The sequence below is a fragment of the Lepisosteus oculatus genome, chromosome 24 (assembly GCF_040954835.1).
Source record: "Lepisosteus oculatus isolate fLepOcu1 chromosome 24, fLepOcu1.hap2, whole genome shotgun sequence".
NCBI lineage: Eukaryota > Metazoa > Chordata > Actinopteri > Semionotiformes > Lepisosteidae > Lepisosteus > Lepisosteus oculatus.
The window spans coordinates 630273-652322 of NC_090719.1; the positions used below are offsets into that span (position 1 = coordinate 630273).

General features: G+C 55.7%; 2 protein-coding genes across 6 annotated transcripts; both read right to left on the minus strand.

Annotated features, from left to right (window-relative positions):
- Positions 1 to 1921: 1921 nt before the first annotated feature.
- On the minus strand, positions 1922 to 13463 carry zbtb34 (zinc finger and BTB domain containing 34). 4 transcript variants are annotated; one of them, XM_069183504.1, is made up of 4 exons: positions 13160 to 13463; positions 12682 to 13038; positions 12440 to 12545; positions 1922 to 6255 (listed from the first exon to the last, which is right to left on the minus strand). In XM_069183504.1, the coding sequence occupies exon 4, from the start codon at positions 6213 to 6215 to the stop codon at positions 4662 to 4664; it is 1554 nt and encodes a 517-aa protein (XP_069039605.1). In that variant the 5' UTR covers positions 6216 to 6255; positions 12440 to 12545; positions 12682 to 13038; positions 13160 to 13463; the 3' UTR covers positions 1922 to 4661. The 4 variants fall into 4 exon arrangements, with proteins under 4 accessions (XP_069039605.1, XP_069039606.1, XP_069039608.1 ...); XM_069183505.1 differs by lacking the exon at positions 12440 to 12545; XM_069183507.1 differs by lacking the exons at positions 12682 to 13038; positions 13160 to 13463 and having other exon boundaries at positions 12440 to 12660.
- A 1216-nt stretch (positions 13464 to 14679) lies between these two features.
- On the minus strand, positions 14680 to 20773 carry zbtb43 (zinc finger and BTB domain containing 43). 2 transcript variants are annotated; one of them, XM_069183508.1, is made up of 2 exons: positions 20667 to 20773; positions 14680 to 19122 (listed from the first exon to the last, which is right to left on the minus strand). In XM_069183508.1, the coding sequence occupies exon 2, from the start codon at positions 19102 to 19104 to the stop codon at positions 17926 to 17928; it is 1179 nt and encodes a 392-aa protein (XP_069039609.1). In that variant the 5' UTR covers positions 19105 to 19122; positions 20667 to 20773; the 3' UTR covers positions 14680 to 17925. The 2 variants fall into 2 exon arrangements, with proteins under 2 accessions (XP_069039609.1, XP_069039610.1); XM_069183509.1 differs by lacking the exon at positions 20667 to 20773 and adding an exon at positions 20125 to 20651.
- Positions 20774 to 22050: the final 1277 nt, after the last annotated feature.

Below are 22050 nucleotides of genomic sequence, written 5' to 3' on the forward strand. Positions count from 1 at the left end.
CAAGACAACTCAGAAACACCAGTTAACGCAGCCAGCATGCCTGTGGAAAGTGGGAGGAAACCTAGGTGGATGTGGGGGAGAGCGTGCAAACTCTGCACAGAAGGCATCGAGCCTGGGCTCGAACCCAGGGCCCAAGAGCTGTGAGGCAGCAGCACTGACTGCCACACTGCCATGCCGCCCAGTGGTTGACATTTGACACAAACATTTGGCAACGCGTTCTAGTCGTTTGGTAAACTCTTTGGTAAACCCCAGTGTGAAAGCTCCCAGAGGGCTGATGTGATATGCTGGTCCCAGAGAGACCCAGAGACGCGAAAAACCAAAGCCCACTTCACCAGAAAGAAATGCACTCCAGCACGCACAACACCATGAACTCGGATAAGCCCATTCGGTAGTACTCTGCCGAGGAAAGAGGAGAAAAACAGGGGCTACCTGTATAATCTTTTGAAGGTCCCATGGTTTTTGTGTTGACTAGTTTTCGTGCTGGAGTTGTCACTCGGCAAATTCTCACATTGCACATGATGAGAACCCGGTCTGCCTCTGAGAGAACCTTCTGCATGATGACGTTCACATTCAGCTGAGGAATCGCGTTCTCTACTGACTGGGCACCTACAGCACATCGCACACATTTGTTTGCTAAAGCAATTATGCAAACCAGCTCAATTATTCCCAGACTTGTAGCCATATCCTAGAAAACACAACTAGTTCCAGGAAAACTAGTGTCTCTGGCCTGGGCTCTAAGAGCTAAACTATTGAAACCTACATTTTCCCACTACACGCTTCGGAAATAAAACACTTTGTGCGAAGACCAGGGTGACTGTTTTCTATAAAGAAATAGAAATTTAAAAATTACATCAAAGTCTAAATTTAAAGTAACAATTTAGAACCAAAGGTAAAAATGTGGGAAAACCACCTGCTCATTCCTTTTTGTGGCAAACGGAGCAATTTCAATCACATTGAACAGTACAAAGAATAAAACTACGGTATGTAGTCCTGTGTCCATAGCATTGGCATGATTTAAAAAGTTCACATCAAACTTCCTGTAGTGACCTAGGTTACACAATGTGCACAACTTTAAAAAAAGCACCATGTTCTAAAAACAAAGATTTGTTCAAGAACAAAAAAAAAAGTATGAAAACAAACTGCGTCATTTCAAGACAGCTAAGCACAGCATGAGCACAGTTCATGGTTTCCAAACAAAGTGGGAAGGATGCATGTCGAGATTCTGAAACTTGGCTGCGACCGAGAGACCCTGCCAGGATGCTTGCTTCGACAAGAGGAGGACCTCACTGAGCTCTTCTACATCGCAAGAGACTCATTTTACAAACACTGACACCTATGCCAGCAGTGGGGCCAGTAGGAGGCGCTCACCCTGCGGCGGGTCCTAATGCCCCAGTATAGTGAAATTCCCCACTGGCCCTTACCAGTCATGGCCTCCTGATGACTAATGACTTCATCACTCTGCTCTCCTCCCCACTAATAGCTGGTGTGTGGAGCGCTCTGGTGCACTGTGGCTGCCGTCGCAACATCGAGGTGGGGCGGGTGGTGGAGGGGAGTCTCCAGTACCTGTAATGCGCTTTGAGTGGGGTGTCCAGAAAAGCGCTATATAAGCGTCACTCATGTGGGAGAAGCAGGACAGCACTCCCGTGATAGGGAAAAAAGCAGTAATAGGCTGGATTTCAGAATTCACTTTCTGTGAAGACCTAGTGATGGACCCAGACTTCCACGCAGCTGCAGGTAGGGCTGCAGGCAGGTCAGGATGTAGACTAGAGCCCATTCCAGACCTCGGGAAAGCATGACAAAGCCATGCAGATGGGGAGAACAGCTGTCTGAGGTACGGGCCTCCTGCTTGTCCCATTGGGATGAGCTGGGGAAGAGGGGGATATGTGGAAACGGCTGCCACTAGAGACCGCCAAACTCAGCCTCCAAGACATCTGTAAACAGTTTCACCGCAGCAGTAAGTGGGAGAGTGGTATATTGATACAAAGCGTTCCACATTGATCGGGTTGTGTAGTTCTGAGTGTGTTTCTTTAGTAGATTTTGGATGTTATCCAGCGGACTGAAGAGACTTCTGAGGATTCTGGTAGAAGGAGTTCAGGACGTAGCTGTACAGACTGGTAGTGTAGTAGTGTTGGTTAAGCGGAGCGGAGGGCAGCCGATACTGTGTAACCTTTCAATACAAAGCCAGGAAGGAAAACCATTCAGCCTTGAAGTCGGCTGGGTTTGGAGTGTTTTATGGGCAATGATCCACCAAGCCACACTTAAAAAGTAGGATTCCACCACACACCGGGCGGCCCAGGTCAACAGCTCCACCCTGCTTTCCAAGGGAAGCCACGAGCACTGGTGACGATCACGGCCAGTCTGGGCTGTCAGGAGCTGGAGCAGCCCCATGGGAACTCGGGATCGAGAGGAGCGACAGCGGACAGCCGAGGTGGTAGCCACAGCAACACAGTCGAGCAGACATGTCCCTGAGGAGCCAGAGCTTTTCCAGGAGGACTGGCCAAGTACAGCATCACTGATACAGAGGGTCTGCAGGGGGTGGGGCAGCTGAACACCCTGTCAACCAATCACCTGCTGCCCCATGGTTCACACCTAAGGAAACAGGGACGCTGCCAGACCGAAGGCTCGGGGACAGTTTTGATCACCACACCACAAAAAGAACTGTAGAGCCTTAGTTCAGAAAGGATCGAGAAGAATGATCCCTGGTCTCAGAGCAGCACCAGCTAAAGACTTCAGTCTAGAACAAAGGAAACTTCATGCAAGCGCATATGGTTCTAGTGAAGGAGAAGGAGGAGACGTCCAGCCCAGGCTGCTGCTGAAGAAGAGCAGGCCCGCCAAGTGATGACAAACTCAGTAGTGAGAGCTAGAATTCACTCAGAAAAGCAAGCTGGCCCTGTTCTCAGCGCAGGCTGGTCCGGCTTTGTGATCCCGGGCCGAACCAAGCTCCGCCCGCGGCCGGTCGGGTGTGCTGGCGTGAGCCCTGGCCCTGTGCCAGCTGCGGTCAGCTGTCCGCAGAGCTGGCACAGCGCACGGGGAAGGGAGCCCTGACAAACGGACACTTGTCAAAGGGGGAGAGGCCGGCGGCAGACTCGCTGCTCTGTGCGCCAGCAGCACTTCAGAATCGGGCTGCCCAGCCGGGCTCCTGCTTTCAGCCTCAATAGCCTGATGGGAGGCGCTGCAGCTCAGTGGGGCCCAAGCGCCCCCTCTCTGGTCCGGGCTCCATCGACCCGATCCGGTCCAGGAACGGGAGCTCTGGAGCCCGCAGGTCAAGACCTGCAACCCAACACATTAAGAGACAGCCGAGCTGATCTGTGGGTCCGGTCCGGTCCCGAGGCGCAGGTGGGGCCCAGAGCAGCGAGAGGACCGCGGCGGGCGGCTCAGCACCATGGCGACCACGACGACGGTCGCCTGGGAGACGGGCCGCCGTTGCTTCAGCATGGCCTTCAGGAGTCAGGGCTCAGTCGGGCAGAATCCTGCTCTTCCAAAGTGCAGGTCTGGATCTCGGGCTGATGCTTGATTCTTGAAAGACACACACTTGGAGCTCTAACTCCGAGCAAGTCCACCAGTCCTCTCTTCGTTAACCGTCTGAGAAGCCGACACACCAGCATCTTTAGGATTTAGAACAGTATTGCAATCGGACGAGACTGACGACAAGAGGCCCAATGCATGAACTAAAGACAATGAAAAGACTTATATGATACTAACGAAATGCAAAGCACACTACTGGGAGAATCTAATTCTTCCTCTTCCAGCCCACTCTGCTTCACGGCTGAATCGGAAAAGCCCGGCACGGCCTTGCTGCCCACAGCCCACGGCTCTGCAGGACTTTTCGCCATCAAGGAAAAGCAAAACGAAAATCTCCGCCCAGCTCGCAGGTTACAGCTCGCTCCTCTAGCACAGACAGGGCAGGCCTGATGGAGAGAAGGCCAGCGGCTTCCACCGTAAGTGCTACTTCCTGTAAATAAAATAAAAAAACACCAGCACCACACCGCGTTTAGCCAAGACAAACAATGGGGCGAAAATCCACACCGTCAAATCATGCAAGCCTACGACTCTCTACCTCCCGCCCCCCCTCCTGCGCTGCCGTGCGGAGAGCCGGAGAGCCCGGAGAGCCCGGAGCAGTCCGCGAGAGGAACAGGGAGCACTCCAGCGGGCGCGGCGAGGCCCGGTGCGGACGGAAAGCTTGCCCAGGGGCCCCCGTCGGGCCCTTAGCTGTGAGGACGAGCCCGACGGGTCCTGAAGGGAAATACTGTCCTGTGGTGTGTGTGCTCTGGAGACTGAGGTATCGAACGGGTGGACTCCGCACGCGGCGCCGCGCCGCTGGAAACGACTCCTTGTCGAGATGCTCCCGCCCCTCTCGGCCTCGTGCCCACGCCGGAGCTCCGCGGAGGTCTGCTATCGGGGCTCCCGCTTTATTGCAGCGTGTCCACACGCCTCGGACACGGGAACACGGAACGTCGAAGGGGGAAACGCCGTGGCGCGACCCCGGACAGCACACCTGCCCAGCACTCCTCCTCCTCCTCCTTTTGGAGTTTCCCAATAAATCCGTGGAAGTACACGAGAGGAAACTTTCAAAACCAAAATCATTAAAGCTCCGTTACGGGGGGGAAAAAAATCTGAAAGCGCGACACAACAACAACAAAAAACAAAACGACAAGAACGAACTAGAAATCACATCTGGACGCCTGGGCCTCCGCCGGGCTGCACCGGTCGGCCTCCTCCTGGTCCTCGCCGCCCCCGCCCGGCGCGCCGAAGTCCGCCGCCAGGGGCTCGTCGGGGTCCCTCTGCTCCGCAGCGCCCTCTGTTCTCTCGGGGGACTCCAGGTGGTTGCGCGCGTCCGCCAGCCCCATGTGCTTCTTGCGCAGGTGCTGGTTCAGGGTGCCCTGGAAGGGGAAGCACTTCCCGCAGATCTCGCAGCGGAAGGGCTTGTTGTCCGTGTGCCCGCGGATGTGGTACTCCAGCTGGTCCTTGCGCGTGTACTTCTTGCCGCAGAACTTGCAGACGAAGGGCGTGATGCCCATGTGCAGCCGCATGTGCCGGTCCAGGCTGCCCTTCTGGTTGAAGGACTTGCCGCAGTAGATGCAGATGAGCCGCTCGTTGTAGGGGTACCACTGGCCCTGCAAGCTCCTCTCCTGCAGGTCGCCCTCGAAGCCGCCGCCGCCGCCGCCCGCCAGGACCGCCTCCCCGTCCTCCTGGGCGGGCTTGAGCCCGCCGGGCGCCTCCGCCGGCGCCGGCACCGGCACGGGCCGCTTGGGCCGGGCCCGGCCGCCCCGGAAGCCGCTGAGCATGGAGCGCGAGGGGCTGGAGCTGCTGAGGCTCACGAAGCCGGCCGGGGAGGGCGCCGGCGCCGCCAGCGGGGGGAAGGCGTAGCCGGCGTGCGGCACCACCGGCCCGTAGGAGCCCACGCTGACCGCCAGCACCTGCTCCCCGTCCACCATCTCCGTGTGGTAGCCGTCGTCCCCCGCCGAGGAGCTGTCCGAGCAGCTGGGCCGCTCCGGCTTCTCCAGCTTCACGCGCACGTCGGTCACCTGGCCGTCCCTGCCGATCAGCTCCACCTGCTCGTGCTCGCCCTCCGCCGGCGCCTCCTGCTCCGACACGCTGCCGCTGCTGCCCCGGTCCGACTGCCCCTCCTCCTGCGGCCGCGGCCTGGCCGGGCCCCGGTCCGCCCTGGCGTCCCCGCCGGCCGCGGGCGCGAGGGCCTGGCGGGGGAAGCAGGGGGGGGAGATCTCCAGGGGGTTGACGAAGAGGTGGCCGTCCTTCACGCCGTTGCTCCGGGCCCGGAGGCCCTCCCGGGCGCCCAGCGCGGCGTCGGCGGGGCCCGGCAGGCTGATCTTGGAGTGGATGCCCTCCAGGATCTGGGTGCACTTGTCGATGACCGCCTGCATCTGCAGGAAGCTGGCCGCCGTCAGGAAGCTGATGACGTCCTTGAGCTGCAGGGACATCCGGCCCGTGTAGCAGAAGGACAGCAGCTGCTCGAAGACGTCGGGGCTCTTGATGACGGAGATGGAGAGCCCGCTCATGGTGCTGAGGGCCGAGTGGTCGCGGAAGTAGGGCGAGCTGGCGGCCAGCACGGCCTTGTGGGCCCGGAAGGGCTGGCCCTGGATGTGCACGATGATGTCACATAGCTTGCCCTGCAGGCGCAGCTCGTTCAGCTGGCTCAGGACCGTGCTGCTGAACTCCGGCACGTCGAATTCTATGAAGCTGCTGCCGTCGTCCATCTCTCGAAGCGGTTCTCTGATTGTTTTGCGTTTCGACAGCCTGTCAGCACACAAAAACAAAACAAAACACAGAAGAGGCGAATCATTAGGGGTTCTCTCTCTCTTTCGGGGCTCTTCCTTTAAAATGTCGTTGTGCTTCAGGGAGAACAGAAGCCTTCAGAAGAACTCGAGCTCATTAGACTAGTCAACAAGTCACAGCCACGTATCCACAGAAAGGAGATCTCATCTCGTGCGTCGACTGCGCCAAACAAAGCAGTTCTCCACTAACGCCAAGAGCCCTGCGGGAATATTCAGATTCCGTTTTCCTAGAAAGAAACCACAGCCTGGAGACTAAGCGATTTTCTTACAAACTATTCAGTTTTATTACCGTTATGCAATCAAGTGAAAAGAGCCACTTGAATAGAAGCAGTTTACTGTACTACGGCAAGATCAATAATTAATAATCATCTCTCGTGCCTGGTGCTTCCCCGCTTCCACTTCTTCCTGCAGAGCACAGATTAATCAACACAAACGCCTGCTGCTCTTCTTTCCCGCCTGCTGGTGAGTCCCGCAGGATCCTGACGGGGATCTGGTCCTGCAGCAACTTGGGCTGATCTGGCTGGGTGACGCAGGAACTCAGCCCTTCCTTCCCCAGCTGGGTCCTGCCGGGCCTAGCGCCCTGTCCCTCAGCCCTTCTCGGCTGCCTGAACGCCCACCCTCCACCACAGGCCCCTGCCGCCCCGTCCCAGAGCAGGAGCCTCAGCCCCCAGGTAAACGCCACAGGTGTCACGATCTAGCACAAAACAAAAAGCTCCACCCTACCGGGTCTTTCTGCCGGGCAGAGCCCAAACTCCTGCACGTCTGAGAGCTGTGCTGAGGAGCCTGATAAGAGGCGGTGTACCTGGGTTTGCTTTTATTGATCTGCTCTGGCTTCTGCCCAGACCACAGAGGTAAACACGCCGCTCTTCTGTGAAAGAGCTCCATCTGATTATTTACCGCCTCCAGATTACACATCGAACCGATTTAAAACTTAACCAGCCAGTCACAGCATTCATTTTGCGAATTCCAGGCAATTTTTTTTTTTAAACACAGAGGCTTGGCACTTCCTAGAACAGCACGGACTGCCTGGAACCTGACATTTCTCCTAAGCGACTAAAACAAACAGCACTTTTTTCTTCTGCTGCCTAAATTCCAAATAATTTTGGCTGCGAGGGCGGGCTACCTTCCCCTCTGCCAGATAATTTGTCTGGAAAACGCTCTCAGGACGTGCCAGCACCTGCCAACAAGCTGGGCTCCAGGTTCGAGACCTCGCCTTGCCGCAGACCTGGAACGCTCAATCTTTGACAATATCAGCGTCCTGCTCTCAAATGAGTCTCGGAGAGACTCAAATTTGAGGAATTCACTTGACCTGCATTATTTTGGGCCTTTCTCTAATGCCCCCTTTCAGCATAAATTTGATATTAATTTTTGCACATTCAAAAGACTGACATTTAATTCCACAGGAACTGCAGCTGTCCTGCTGGCAGAACAGGCTCGCTGGACAGCCCAGCGAACTGTCCCGCTGTCCTGACGGAGGCTGCGGGGCTCAGGCAGGGCCCAACACAGAAAGCCGCCCGTTTTCACCTCATTTTATTGGCAAAGCTGGAGACCACATGGCTTGATCTGAGCTACATGCAAATAAAACATCCTTTGAAAAGCCTGCTACACAAAACCTTCACAATCCGGCATCTGCGGGGGGGCGGGGGAATAAGCAGTCTGTTTTAAGATGAGCAGGATTCTGCCTATTTTGCAAAACCGAATAAGCAAAGCTGCCAAATTCGCTAAACAAGCAAAGCAAAATGAGGTGGGCATGAACTAGATAGGCAGCTTTTTTTTTTCCTGCAGTGTAGGAAGAAAGTTATTTCCTGTAAAATGAGGAATTTTGAGAAATGGGCTATCTGTTACAGATGGAGGGGGGAGGGCTGGGACGGCATTACGACTCTGGAGGAGAGTCAAAATCCTGCCAAGCAGGCAGTAATGAGCGAACCGGACAGAAAGGCCAGGAAAACATGCTCTGTTCAGAGCAGAGCGGTGTGAAACAGCACACGAACACAGGCCTGCAGGAGGCTGTGAAGAGGGGACAGAAGGGCATGTTACTGGAGATCGCACTGACGCCTGCAGGTACACCTCACACAGGAGCTACACACCCTAGAAACTCACACCGGCTCCCCGACGCCACGGCCGCGCTCACCTAGCCCTCCAATCACACAAAAACACAAACAGGTTGTAAAACAGAGGCGTCTGCACACTGAAGACAGGGCACAGGAAGTACCATAGACCGAACGTAACACACGTTCAACCTCTGCAGTCTTCGCTGTACCAGGAAGTGCACTGGGAACAGAAGACAGGTCTTTACACAAAGAGCCGTGGGAGTCTGGAACAGGTTACCCATCCAAGTTCATGAAGCCAATACCCTGGCTTCTTTCAAGACACAGCTGGAGGAGATGCAACAAGTTGCTATCAAACCACCTCTGGGATAAAGCTGTGGAAAGGCCCAGAGCAGAAAATGGATTTAAAAAGATTTCAAAGACCTTCGATGACCCTTGGAACAGGCCCAAGCCCATCACTGAGAAGGGGAATGATATGGCACCACCCAGACCAAGAAGCCAAATCTAGGTGTGTGACGTTGGTACAGACCTGTCCAAACAGAATCATGGCTGTAATTCAAACAAAGGGGCTTCCATTAAACACCAACTCAGGGGTACGCACACTTATTCAACCCATTTTCCAAGGCTTTCACTTTTAATTACTTTTCAGAAAATCTGGCCTTTGCTTTTCTCTTGGAGGCTGCGCTTTGTACTGTGTAAATAAAGATAAAATACATTCCGATTAAAAGAGCTTTGATTTCAGGCTGTTAGGCCATAAAATGTGCTACTTTGAAAGTGGCTCGAAGGGAAGATTGCACAGCCCAGTGCGTATTGAAGAAGCACAGACAAGCTGCTCAGCGACAGACGGTTCTACAGCACAGACCTGACGGGGCGAGATCGCGCTCAGTGCCGCTTGCAAAACCACCGCCTTGCCAGCCCCCTGCGTCCCCAGCCTTCGATGCCCCCTGCCTTTCAGAAAAAGTAGCACTGCTCGAGGAGGCGGTCTTGGGGGGGGCAGCCGAGGAAGACGAGGGGGCGACCCCTCCCTGCGTTTTCCATCGCCATACTCTCCTGCGCTGCCGCATTTCCACCCCAGCGCCCCGAGCCTGAACGCCAGAGACTTTTATGAGCTTATCCTTAAAGGAACTATCCTCATATAAACCTGGGTTTATCGGGTGCAAAGCAATAGTGCCTGCTCATGCAAACCGCTTAATTGCTCTGGCTCTCCCTGATCTGGCAGAGCCTGCCATGAAAATATTTGCGCTGCGGTGGGGAGAGACCCGCCCGCCTCCACCCGCGCCAGCGAGCCCCCCGGCATCGCGCCGGGGTGTCAGATCGAGCCCGCCGATTTCCCCTCCGGCGCATCTCGGGGCCCCCCCGATCGAACGGCTGGCCAAGGCAGTGGCTCTGCTCCGTGATGCACCGCTTGGCGAGACCAGCGGCTGAGGACCCGTCCTCCAGGGTCCCGACAGGGCCGAGACCAGCGGCTGAGGACCCGTCCTCCAGGGTCCCGACAGGGCCGAGACCAGCGGCTGGGGACCCGTCCTCCAGGGTCCCGACAGGGCCGAGACCAGCGGCTGGGGACCCGTCCTCCAGGGTCCCGACAGGGCCGAGACCAGCGGCTGGGGACCCGTCCTCCAGGGTCCCGACAGGGCCGAGACCAGCGGCAGCAGCAGCACGCGGGCAGATCGCCCTGGCCGCCGGCCTCCGCGCAGCAGATCACCACAGCGCTATCAGCCACCGGCAGCAAACAAACAACTGCCTCACCGCCTCCAAGAATAAGAGTTCTGATAAATTAACGTTCGAGCTTCGTAAACAACACATGTGCCCACTGAGAACCTGGCGAATCAGAAGCTTGCGAAGCCCATTGGAAAGTTCTGTACAGGTCATCTCACACTAAAAAAAAACGATCTACTGTACCGAATAACCTCTCCGTGGCTCTGAGCCAACGCCATGTACTTCGGCCTCTGAATCAGACTATACAGTAACCGCTAATCTCCCATCATCTAATATAGAACTGTTTATCTCCGAGAAACACCTCCAGGTTACGACTCCTCAGCCAACGTGAAAGGCAGGTTAAAAATTAAAGCGCAGAAAAGGCCCTGTCAGGACAGCGCGATGCTGATGGGGAGCAGCTGCCTTCATGCCGACGGGGGCCAACAGGGGCCGACGGGTCGGAGCAGGAGCTCCAGGCCAGCGGATCAGGGCCTGGCCACAGCCACGTGCAGAATCAGAACTTTACTGAGCCTCAGCTCGGCATGGGACACTAGGACTCGCACAGAGAAACAGCCAACATCTCACCTACGCCAAGACAGAAAACACTGAGGCAACAACAGTTTAAAGCTTTTCAATGTCATTACTTTCACTGATAAACCATCTAGTTCTCCTTCTCACTGACTATTCTTAACCCCCAAACCTTCCGGCTTTCACTCCAGACAAGCTCTTTAACGAGCTGAACCCCTAATTCACACACACAGGTTTGGCTCATGGAAAGATCGGACACCATCAGTTACTCATGAAACACAGCAAGACCGCCCACGTGGTTATGAACTGCAAACAGCTCCAGAGCTCAAACCGCTCCTGTCACTGGTGACCTCAAATTTCAAATCTGTCACCAGGAGCTCCGCTAGAATTAAAGCCTGGAGCTGGGGGGGGGGGGTCCCCAAAATTAGGAAAGAGAGCCCTAGACTGAAGCTCTTTGGTGTTCCCAAGCAGTTTAAAAGATGGTTCTCAGGACCGTTCGACACAGCGAAAGATCTGGATTCGTTAGGGCCTGCCTGCCTGTCAGGAGTGATGAAAATCTGCCCCTTTCAGCCCCGGCAGCGAGAGAGTTTCCTGACAGCTGAACGAGACCACAGTCCTGCACGACCCTGCACAAGCAGGACTCGCAACCGCGAGCCTCAGATCTCTGGTGCACCCTCCCCGTGACACGGGGCCCCACAGCAGACCCCGAGAGCACCGGGCAGGAGAGATTCATGTCCACGCAGGACTCCTCTGCCGGCAAGGCGAGAACTGCACTTCTGCAGAGAGAGCGCTGAGCACCAGGTACGCGCATGAACCAGAAGGTGCCGATAGTGTCTGCCCATTTCAGGGAGCTTTTGAGTCTTTTAATGGCGTGGGTGACATTGTCTTAACTACTCCTATTTGCATTAAAAACATACAATTTTTATGTATCTGTGCGTGTACACAGCATCGCTTTTATGAAAACACGCCTGATGAACAGCGCACACTGCTGTGTCAGCGTCGCACGCCTGTCCAGGTCGTAACCGGGTGTCTCAAGCACTTCCTTCGCTCCAGTCCGAAGCGAAAACCCCCAAATCCAAAAGCACCAAACTCTGCGTGCCCACCATCCCTACTGTACCTCCGCCAGACGCCACGCACTCTCCTGAGGAAATGAAGGACGCCCCGCCGCTGCCGGGAACTTGAGCCGAAAGTGGCATTTCATTTCCCGGCGCCCGGACCGCCGAGAGAGCCAGCAGCAGACTCCAGCGGGGCGGACACGTTACCGCCGCCCGCTCAGGTCTCCCAGAGCGTCCCAGCCACGACGAAAACTGCTCGGAGCTGATTTTCTGACAGCGTGTCAAGAGGAACCCCGACCGCGGCGGCGTCTTTTCTGAGAAGAAGCCGACTCCTCTCGCTGTTGTTTTAGCGGCGCCTATGCTGGCTATCGGCGCGGGGGTCTGGCACGACAGCACGCTGGTGGGCTGTGCGCACAAGTGGGCTGGACCGCACCGAGAACCGCCGGGTAGAAGCCGAACGAACACCGCCGAGCCCCGTCCTGCTCCAGCTACTTTCGCGAAGTGTGAACCAGACACCCCGGCTGAGAGCCCGGCGCCGGACCCGGACCCCTGCGGGCTGCTGTCCCGGGACGGGGAGCCCGAGCTGCCCAGCCCGGACCCGGACCCGGACCCGGGGCGGCAGAATGCGGGTGTTTTCGGGTCACCGCCACTCGCAGCGCAGCCGGCGGCAGAAGTACCACCAGTGCCAGCACCGGAGCGACCACCAGGGAAAACACACACACAGGGATGGGGTAAAAACTTTTGGCCGGAGGTCGCCAGCGCGCACGCCGGCTGTCACGCCTCGCCTGCCGGCCAAAGCGCCGAGTCCAGAAAGCCTTACCTCTGCCCCCCGATCAAATGTCGCCCATTTCCCCCGAGCGGCTCGCGTAGCTCCAGGCCTCCCGCATCTACCCCCAGCCGTCGGCTGCTGTTCCTCCTCCAGCTCCCTGCCCCACCGGAAGTAAATGTGTCAATTCCCGTCAGCGCCTGCTTCCGGGTCGGGGTGGGGGGCGTGATCGGTGGGGCTCGGGTCCGCTCGGGTCCGCTCGGGAGCCGAGCCAAGCCGGGGCTTGCAGCACAAACCTGCGTGCGTTGTTTCCCTGCACGATCTGACGTCAGCGCCTCGTCGTCGTCATCATCATCATCCTAACCATCCTCATAGTCATCATCATCATCATCACGGCCGACATCCAGAGCGAGCGGTTTTATTGGCTGCTGCAGGGAAACGATGCCCTGACGCTTCGTCAGATACGCGTACTCGTATCTGAGCACAGTTGTGGGTTTTCGGTGCCGACGCAGGCGAAACGCACCGAGCGGATATGATTGCGCCCTTGGCTGACGGGTGTCACACTGCAGCCAGAAAGGCCCGGGTCCGACACTCCCGGCCTGACTTCTGCTGTGTGCGTCTGTAAGATACCCACTCGGTCCTCGTTTCGCTCTCTTTTTTAAATTAAAAAGAAAATGAAAACGTGAAAATGACTCATATAGCAATGCCCCGCTCAAGTCAACGGGTCACCGACACGGAGAGCACACCCGGGAGACGTAAAAATATAAAACTTACTGAGAGCAGGGTAGCTGTGATGACGGGCGTGTCTGGGGGGATGGGGGTGTCGGGGTACTTGTACCACACTGGGGTGACTGCTCAGTGCCCGATTCTTTCACCTACACGTGCAAAGCCAGGGCCCATGGTCTGCTCTGATGAAAGTGACCACGATTCCTTCCAACCATTAATCAATCTTCTACTGAACAACGGCATGCACCAGGTACTTAAAGGACTAAATGGTTAAATAATATTTCGTTCCGGGAAAAATCCGTTTTTTTTGTCCTGTAAAGTTAATGAATCGTAGATATTTAATAGAACAAGCCTTTAATTACTCTCAATGTGTTTTTGTCGATTGCAGTGCAGAGGCTCGGTCTGTGGGCCGGTGCGCAGCGCTGCCTCGACCTCAGGAGGTGAAGAGCTCTGCGTTTTGTCCGTCTCTCGCTGCGAGGCCAGGTCCAGCGGCGTGTCGGGGGTGTTCAGGGGCTGGAGCTGGACTCTGCCATCCGACAGTGTGCGAGACCGACTCGGGGAATCTCTCCGTGCTGATCCAGCCGGGCCTCGCAATGAAAGGAAAGGCCAAGCGCAGATTTGTACCGAAAAGCTCAAGTGCGGTTATTACAACTCGCAGTGTCAGTGGTTTCGTAGCTGTTACGCTGTTAGTTACATAGGGTCAACGGCTCTGCTTTTCCCGTTGGAAAGAGCGTAACCCTTGAACCAGCATGGGCTGCCTGAAGGCTTCTCTAGTGCGTTTCAACACAGCAGGATTGTGAAACAGTCCCAGCAGCTGATGGAAAGGCAGCCGCCCCCTGGTGGATGAGTTGAACAATGCTGAACCGCGGGCGTTGTAATTGAAGACTCTCGAAACGGGCACTGCAGCTCGGAAAACGGCAGGCACGAAAGCGCTGGTGTTTGCGCTGTTTGCAGGGGGACAAGTCGGGACGAGAGCAGACCGCTCGGGGTCCCCGCCTGGTTTGGGGGTTACTGACTGAACGGTCCGGGAACTCATCCACCCGCCCCGTGAAGCAAGCCAGACCCCTGGCTTCAGTCTCGCGGCTCGGTTCACACCGCCACCACCCCTTGTGCGGAAAAAATGATTCCTAAAAGCACTCTCTTTTCGGACTTCATCCTGTGCTTTGTGATTCCTGAAACGACACAAAATCTTTTTTTTTTTTTGGCTCTGCATGTCATTCCAGAAAAAAAAAAAACAGGAATGCTGTTCTTCCTCTGCAATTTAATTGTTAATGCGTTTCGATGGCATAACATTACTTGCAATGTACTTGCATTACTTGCAGCGATGGGTTGTGTGTTGGAATGTTGCTGTAATCAGAAAAAAAAAAACTTACTCAGGATAATTAATTCATTGCTAAAAACGAATTTCTGTTTGGCAGTGTGCTGCAGTAGTGCAGGGATCTGCAGTAACAGCCTGTATTACTCTCACTGGGACACGCTAATGGTTTCAGTTTCAGAATGCACTGCATGGCAACCTTGAATAACCACATCAGCTGCAATAATTCAAATAAAACAGACATACAAAGAAGACTGAAACCATTTACATTTATTGCTGAACACATTTTGTACAAAAACTTCACGATGTTCTTCTATGAGAAGAAAGTACCAAGGGCATCAGTGATCTTAAGCAGAAACACACAGACTGTACAACTCACACTGACAGTCTTCAAAAAACATCAAGTACAGTACAACAATTGCCAGTTCTCCTTCTCCCTTTTAAACCGCGTGCAGTGTTCAACCCTCACTGTAAGTCTCAAAGTTCTCTGTATAAATAAGGTTTGTAAAAGGAATTCCTTAAAAATGCTTTTCTTGAAACAGTAACTGTAGAAATCCGATCTTGCAGATCCACAAGTTTTCTTCACAAGGCAGAAGCTTCTGATAAGACCTCGAACGTCAGATCCAGTAACACATTACAGCACAGCACCAGCCCAACTGGTCACCATCCCACCTGACGCCCCCCCCTTACAAACTGGCAACGGAGAGCAGGTCAGCATTGTGCGGTCAGCAGCTTGAGACAAACGAGAACAATCTCTTAGTGTCAACAGGTTAAAAGCCAGGCATTATCATATGAACAGAAGCCTAGATGAGAAAAGAACCTTCTGACCTGTACTGCTTCAACACAACCTAAACAGCATGTTATTATATACAGTACGTGTGTGTAAATGTAAATGGATGTGGAAGTAAAAGGACTCACACAGCCTCTGATCTTTCTCAGGCCCACAGCTGTGCAGGGTGGAGGACCCCTCTCTCATGGCTTGTTCCCCACTCCTACCACCCTTTGCATAAAACAGTGAGGCCTCTCCACCCGCCATAGACTGCTGAGGACACCAGACCTCAAGACCTGCTGGGCTGCTCTTTGCCAGTCCGGACAGGCGACTGCACGGTGCAGCCCAGCAGGCAGGAGCCCAGAGCAACCACAGTGTCTGTCCGCCTGTCTTCATCCCAGCTGAGCTGGACCCAACGGCACCAGCTCCAACCAGAGCTCCTCTGCTCTCAGACAGTTTCAGAGCCACGTGCGTCAGCTCTGCAGCTCTCCATGAGAGAAGGCAGACTCCCCCCATAGAGAGCTCAACCCCACACTGCAGCCATGAGATGTATTTATTAGCACCCTTCTTCAGCCCGGAACCCCAGAACACTCAGAGAATCATTCGCAGACAGACTGGGCCCAGGGACCCCTGCTCCCTTGGAGAGAGACGGCACAGGCTACTCTGCACTGTAAGAGACTTGCACTCTCAGAAGGCGTTTTCTCCATTTTTTCATTTGTACATTTTTAGGAATGTTCAAAATATTCCACAGACATTTGGTGTTGTGTGGTGGGAATTTTAAAGAAAGTTAATAATACAGTAGGCAGAATACCTAGCTGACAGTGCTCCTAGCCACGCTGTCTATGTCAGCTGTAAGAAACTGCTTATTAACCTAAATTACATTAGAACTGCTTTTTGTCTACTTGTGCAGTTTCTGAACAATTCCAAACAGCTTCAGTAGTGTAGGAGACTAGTATCTGGAGCGTGGACACTAATGACGTCTTCTGTGAAATTAAAGGCACGCATTTTATACATATATATATTCTGTAAACCATCATCCTTCATACTAAATAACTCCATGAGTCGCAGATGAATGGCAGAATTGTCTTTCTTGTAAAGAGTGAGAAAGCGTAAGGAATTGAAGCAGTTAACACACACAGACTTTGCACTCCACCCTGAAGTGGTCATCTCGTATTTCTTGTGCTTACGAGGTGACCCGTCTGTATTGGATTGTTTCAGCTCTAAATCAAAGTTGGAAACAAACGATAGTTTTCAGAGACTCTCAGCAAGCAGAGCAGCTCCATAAAACCACCGGCCTGACTGAAGGTATACAGTTCTTGCAAAATAATAATAATAATCACTTTGTTTGAAGCTGCAATTAACGTTCTGCACTTGAAGTGTAAACAGAAAGTTTGTCTATTAAAAAGTATAACAGATTCATATCTCTTAGTACTCTTGAAATAAATAAACATATCTACACTTTCAGTATAAAAAGGAAAACATTTCACTTTCAATAAAGTACCCCTGATATTCAGTAGTATATATTAATATACATGTAAAATATGAAAGAACAATCCAACTCCACAAATGATTTCGACATCATATTCCCTTATCAGGAAGTGTCTGAGACACTCCTATTTCAAAAGATGTCAACTGAAATAAAGCAGAAACTATGCTATTTGGCTGTAAGTGCTTATCTGACGTACAGTAAACTAGCTAAAGAGAGATTATTAACACCCATAATGTAATCAGCCAATTTAAAAACAAAAATGTTTCACATCATTTTCTAAAATGACTAAAAATGTACCAAGCCAGCTTTTTTTTACTGGTTGTTTTCTGCTTCGTGGCTTGTGTGATCACCAAAACCCTGTGACCCTGTGCTACTCAAAACAGCAGAATACCCGTATTGTGACAGCAGAGCTGATTCCCACTGGAATCACTGCGTCAGGAAAAGCAGAAATCCCAACTCGTGCCGCTGTGTGCAGCGGCCATGTTTCAGCCGAAGCACTGCCAGTGGTAAACAATATTTACACAGCCTCCGGCCCCACTGTTACACCGACAACCTGCTCCTGACGCTCCAGGCCTCGACGGCTCCTTCCCACGGACCTGTCCGAGAGCCAGACGGCGGACAACAGCGCCATCCGCCCTGTCTGCTCCAGAATGAGGAGGAACGAATCCGCAATCCGCCCGGCACCGGACAGAGCTCCCTCCTGGACCTACCGGCTGTAAAGCTAAAGACTCCCGTATATCCTGCGGATTCCAGGCCTCCTTCAGCGCGTGGGAGCCGAGGAAAATAAACCGCTTGGAAGCCCCACCCTTTCCAAAGCCACCTGCTCCACGTGCCCCCCCCCCTCGGGCGGAGACGACCTGCAGACGAGTCTCGTCCCGGCGGGAGCTCCGCAGGGGGGGGAAGAATGACTGCGGCTTCCCGACGGTCCCGTCTCCAAGAAGGACTAGGACAGGAGACCCAGCTCCAGCTTCCACACGTCCACAAGTCCACTCGTCCGCACAGCGTTCCTCTCCACCCCCCCAGGGGGAGGGAATAAATAACGAATACACAACCAAGCTCAACACGTCCGGCGCTCCCGGCTGTCCGGTCTCACCGCCGGGAATGTGCCGGGACGCACCGCTGCAACAGAGCCAGCCCGCGGGCAGCAGACGTCCCCGATGTCCCTCCAGCGAACATAGGCGCGCGTCACGGGGGCCGGGCAGGGGGGTCTCCTCGCCACGCCTTCAGCGAGAGGAAGAGCGTCAGCAGATGTGGGCGGCCTGCTGGGCGCGGCGGGCCTGGTAGGCCCGGGAGCAGGAGGACACGTGCCGGTGGAAGCTGTCCCTCCACATGAAGCGCTTGCTGCAGATGCTGCACTCGTAGGGCTTGATGCCCGTGTGGATCTTCATGTGCCCCACCAGGTGGTGCTTCATCTTGAACTTCTTGCCGCAGACGCCGCAGCCGTAGGGCCGCAGCCCCAGGTGCATGCTCATGTGCCGGTCGCGCTGGCTCTTGTGGGTGAAGCTCTTGCCGCACTGGCAGGGGTACAGCTTGTACACCACGGCGGTGAAGCCCGAGTGCGAGGTCTCCTCCTGGAGGCCCGGCGACGGCTCCGCCCCCTCGTCGCCCCCCGGCCCCGCCCCCGGCCCACAGTCCTCTCCGCCCCCCGCCGGGCCGCCCGCCTCGGCTCTGTCGGCGCCGAACCCCTCCGTGGACGCCCCGTAGAAGTCCAGCGGCTCGTCGTAAGGGGGCTCCCCCTCCCGGCTCCCCTTCAGCTCCTCCGCCGGCGCCTCCTCCGCGGCCGGCTGGCTCTCCGGCTCCGCGGGGCGGGGCCGCTCGGGGTCGGGGCCCTGGGGCTCCTGGGGGGGCGGCACCTCCGGCTCGGGCTTCTCCGCCTTGACCTGCACCCACCTCCGGTGGCACATGATGCTGGGCGGGACGTACAGCGGCCGGGGGCCCTCCTCGCCGGGGGGCTCCGCCTCGCAGTCCGCGCAGTCGCCGGCGCCGCTGCGGGGCGAGGGGAGGGCGCTGCCGGGGCAGGAGCGCTGGCACAGCACCGCCGGGTTGCCCTCCAGCAGCTCGGTGCACTTGTCCACCACGTGCCACATCTGCAGGAAGCTGGCGGCCGTCAGGAAGGCCACGACGTCGGCGGCGGGCAGCAGCAGCGCGCCGGTGTAGCAGGACAGCAGCAGGCTCTCGAAGACGGCGGGGGGCATGACGTCGGGCAGCGTGACGCGCAGGCTGTTCTTCAGCAGCACCTGGTCGCAGAAGTAGGGCGAGCTGGCGGCCAGCACGGCGCGGTGCGCGCGGAACCGGCGGCCCTGCACCACCACCGTGATGTCGCACAGCTGGCCCAGCTGCCGCTGCTGGTTCAGCTTCTGCAGGACGGAGCAGGAGAAGTCCGGGAATTCCACACGGAACGCGTTCGCCTCCGCTTCCATACTTCCGGGAGTCTAGACCTTGGAAGGAAGAACCGGGAGAGGCTCGGATTAAAAGCCGGGCACAGTCCATCCATCCACTCCCGGGAGCCGATCCCAGCAGCCCGCGGGACGCCAGTCCATCGCAGGGCAGAAACACTCACTCTCACACCCAGGAGACAGTTAACCCCCCCAGCATGTCTCTGGACTGTGGGAGGAAACCCAGGCGCACGCGGGGAGAACATGCAGACTCCACGCAGACGGCAGACCCGTCCTGGCACCGAGCCCAGGGCCCCCGCGTTGAGAGGCCGCAGTGCTCCCCACAAATCAAAGTGACATTTAACGGCTTTCCTCTCCCGGGGACGCTAATTCGAAAGGCACACTGCGGAGAGGGTCGCTGGTCACTGGTCGGCCACTGCGTCTGGACAGCTGTGTTAACGCCCCCCACCCCGTCACTGGACTGTTCCTCCTGCCAGACCCCGCGCCCACCCCCCCACTCCCGCCACCACCCAGGGGAGCGCCGACGGCCCCTGGGGAGGCTCCCTCAGGGCCACAAAGGCCATCAGCTGCTTGCCCCCAGAAGGGTGGCTGCCCGCCTGCTGTCCTTTGTAAGAGCTCCTCTGTTCTTTGTTTAGGTCAGTATCCAGGTCCATTTCCTCCAAAAGCAGAAAACAAAAACTACTATTTTATGCTCCTTCGGGCCCCTTTCTGTAGCAGATTAAGGAGATGCAGAACCAAGGAGCAGGTCATTGTAATAAAAAGGTGTCCTGGCTTTCTGCGTTGCATCACGGTGGGGCTGTTCTCTGACTATTGATCCCCACTGACGGTCAGCACTGACCGATCAGGAGCTGGGTGGCTTCTGCGTCAGCAGGCAGGGAGAGCACGACACACCGGTCACCGCCCACCGGACATCCCCACACCTGGCGACCGCCCACCGGGCTGAACGGACGCAGGAGAGCCTCACGCTGGGGACGGGGCGTGGGTGCTCGGGAACGGTATCCTAGCTGTGCTGTTGAGCAACAGCTACAGACTCCATCTGCTCACGTTAAGAGACGGCTGTTCCTGGCACTCCCGGTGTAGTTTAGGTAGTCTCGGGTCAAGAGCTGTTCGCTGTGAGCTGGCAGGCCAGAGGGGGTGTGAGGGCAGCAGGCAGAGCCTTCGCGGCACAAGTGGTCCGTGCGCCGAAGATGCTGCCCCTCCGCCTCCCTTCACGTCCTCGTCTCCACTGCGCCACGGCGGTGCGACCGGAGCCGCCGGGGCGAAAGACGGCCGTGAAGCAGACACCAGACGGGGCCGAGGGACGGCGGGCGGGGGAGGGGCGGTGCGGGAACGGGACCGCTCTGAGCCGCGCAGGACACGCTGGGCCAACGTCACCGGCGCCGGTGGGAGCTGCGAGGCCTGCCGCCCCGGCAAGGCGGAGAACGACGAGCCATGTAGCCGCAGTGACAATGCCCCAGCGCGCACAGACATCTCAGCACAGCCCCGGCCTCCTCCTCCTCTCGGGAAACACTGTCCGCAAACCCGGCCTGCGCGGCGAGCCGGCCCCCGCTGCACGCCAGACTGCCGGTGAGCGCGGCTGCTCTCACCTGTGTTGTCATGCTTCGCTCGAGCCCTGGGACCCTCAGCCAGACGCGCTCCGTCCGCCGCACTGCTCCAGGAAACCGTGACATCATCACGCACACACCCCCCCCTCTTCCGCGTACCGCGTGGTGCGCGCTGTAAACAAACCCTCCCGGCGCGCTCCCGCTCCTCGCGGGCTCCCACGCGTGTGCCGGGGAAGCAGCACTGGACAGGCGCCACAGCATCCGTGTGCGGGTGCAGAAACCGCAGGAGTTTTTTTTGTTGTTGTGGTTGTCCAGTGGGGTACCGACCTGTACCCCCATGATGCGGAGCAGTGTCTGAAATGAAGAGTCCGCTCTTCATTCTGACTCACCTGTAAGTCTCTGCTTTGCAGGAGTTATAGCAAATACAAAAAAAAACACTACATTCGAAAATATGATTTAAGAGGCTTTAAAACCACCTGCAATTCAAACCACCCTTCTCTTCCACGAGAGTTCAGGGGCGCTATCTCCCCCAGAAGGCTGGCGTGTTCGCCAATCGTACCCCGGGGGTCGTGGGGCTCAGACTAAGAACTTGCATATGAAGGCAATCGAGGTGTCAGTCAGGCGGAGATCGACATGAGCTTTTGCTGCTAATTTAGGGTTCCATTTTATCTTAGAAAGAGCATCTATTTGTGAGATATCACTCACAAAATGGATTCATGCTTTTTTGCAAACCACAACAATACCAAAATTCTGAGAGCGAGCATAAACCGGAGGCTAAATTAAACGTCTAAGGACCCCGAAGATGTCTGTAACACTAGGTGCTGTTTTGCTCATGTTTTTGAGGTCTTGCGAAATTTCCGCTGCTAGCAAGCTGCCCATTATCATCACACAAAGAGCGAGAGAACAAGAGACGTTCTGTCAGACAACCAGCAGATGGCGCCAGTGGCCCGTCTGAGCTCAGCCGAGTTGCAGGCGGTACCGGTTCCGCAGCGCCAGCGCCCCTTGAAGTCTCTGCCTAGCGACTGTTGTGATGTTTAAAAAGGTGAAAACACTAATTAGAACAGTGATGTCTGTTGTCTTCGCTTTGGACTATTTGAATGTATATGGATTGATATTTGAAAGATGTTTTATTGGATGATGTCCGGTTATAGTTATCTGTACATCAAAACAATATTTTGTTTTTGTATTAGGACAATGTACAGTATACTACACTTGGCGCACGAATAGGGTTGTGAAATGTCATTTTTGATCGGTTGAGGACTCCGTGTTTTCCTTGGCCAGCCATAAAAGGTTACCTTTATTCCTGCAGTTTAGTGCTTTGAATGCGTGTTTCACGGGGCCTCCGGCCGACCCCTCAGGGGTCCGAGCGTATCTGAGACCTGGGGATGCCGCGGTTGCGCCGTTCGCCAGAAAAAAAGACAACCGA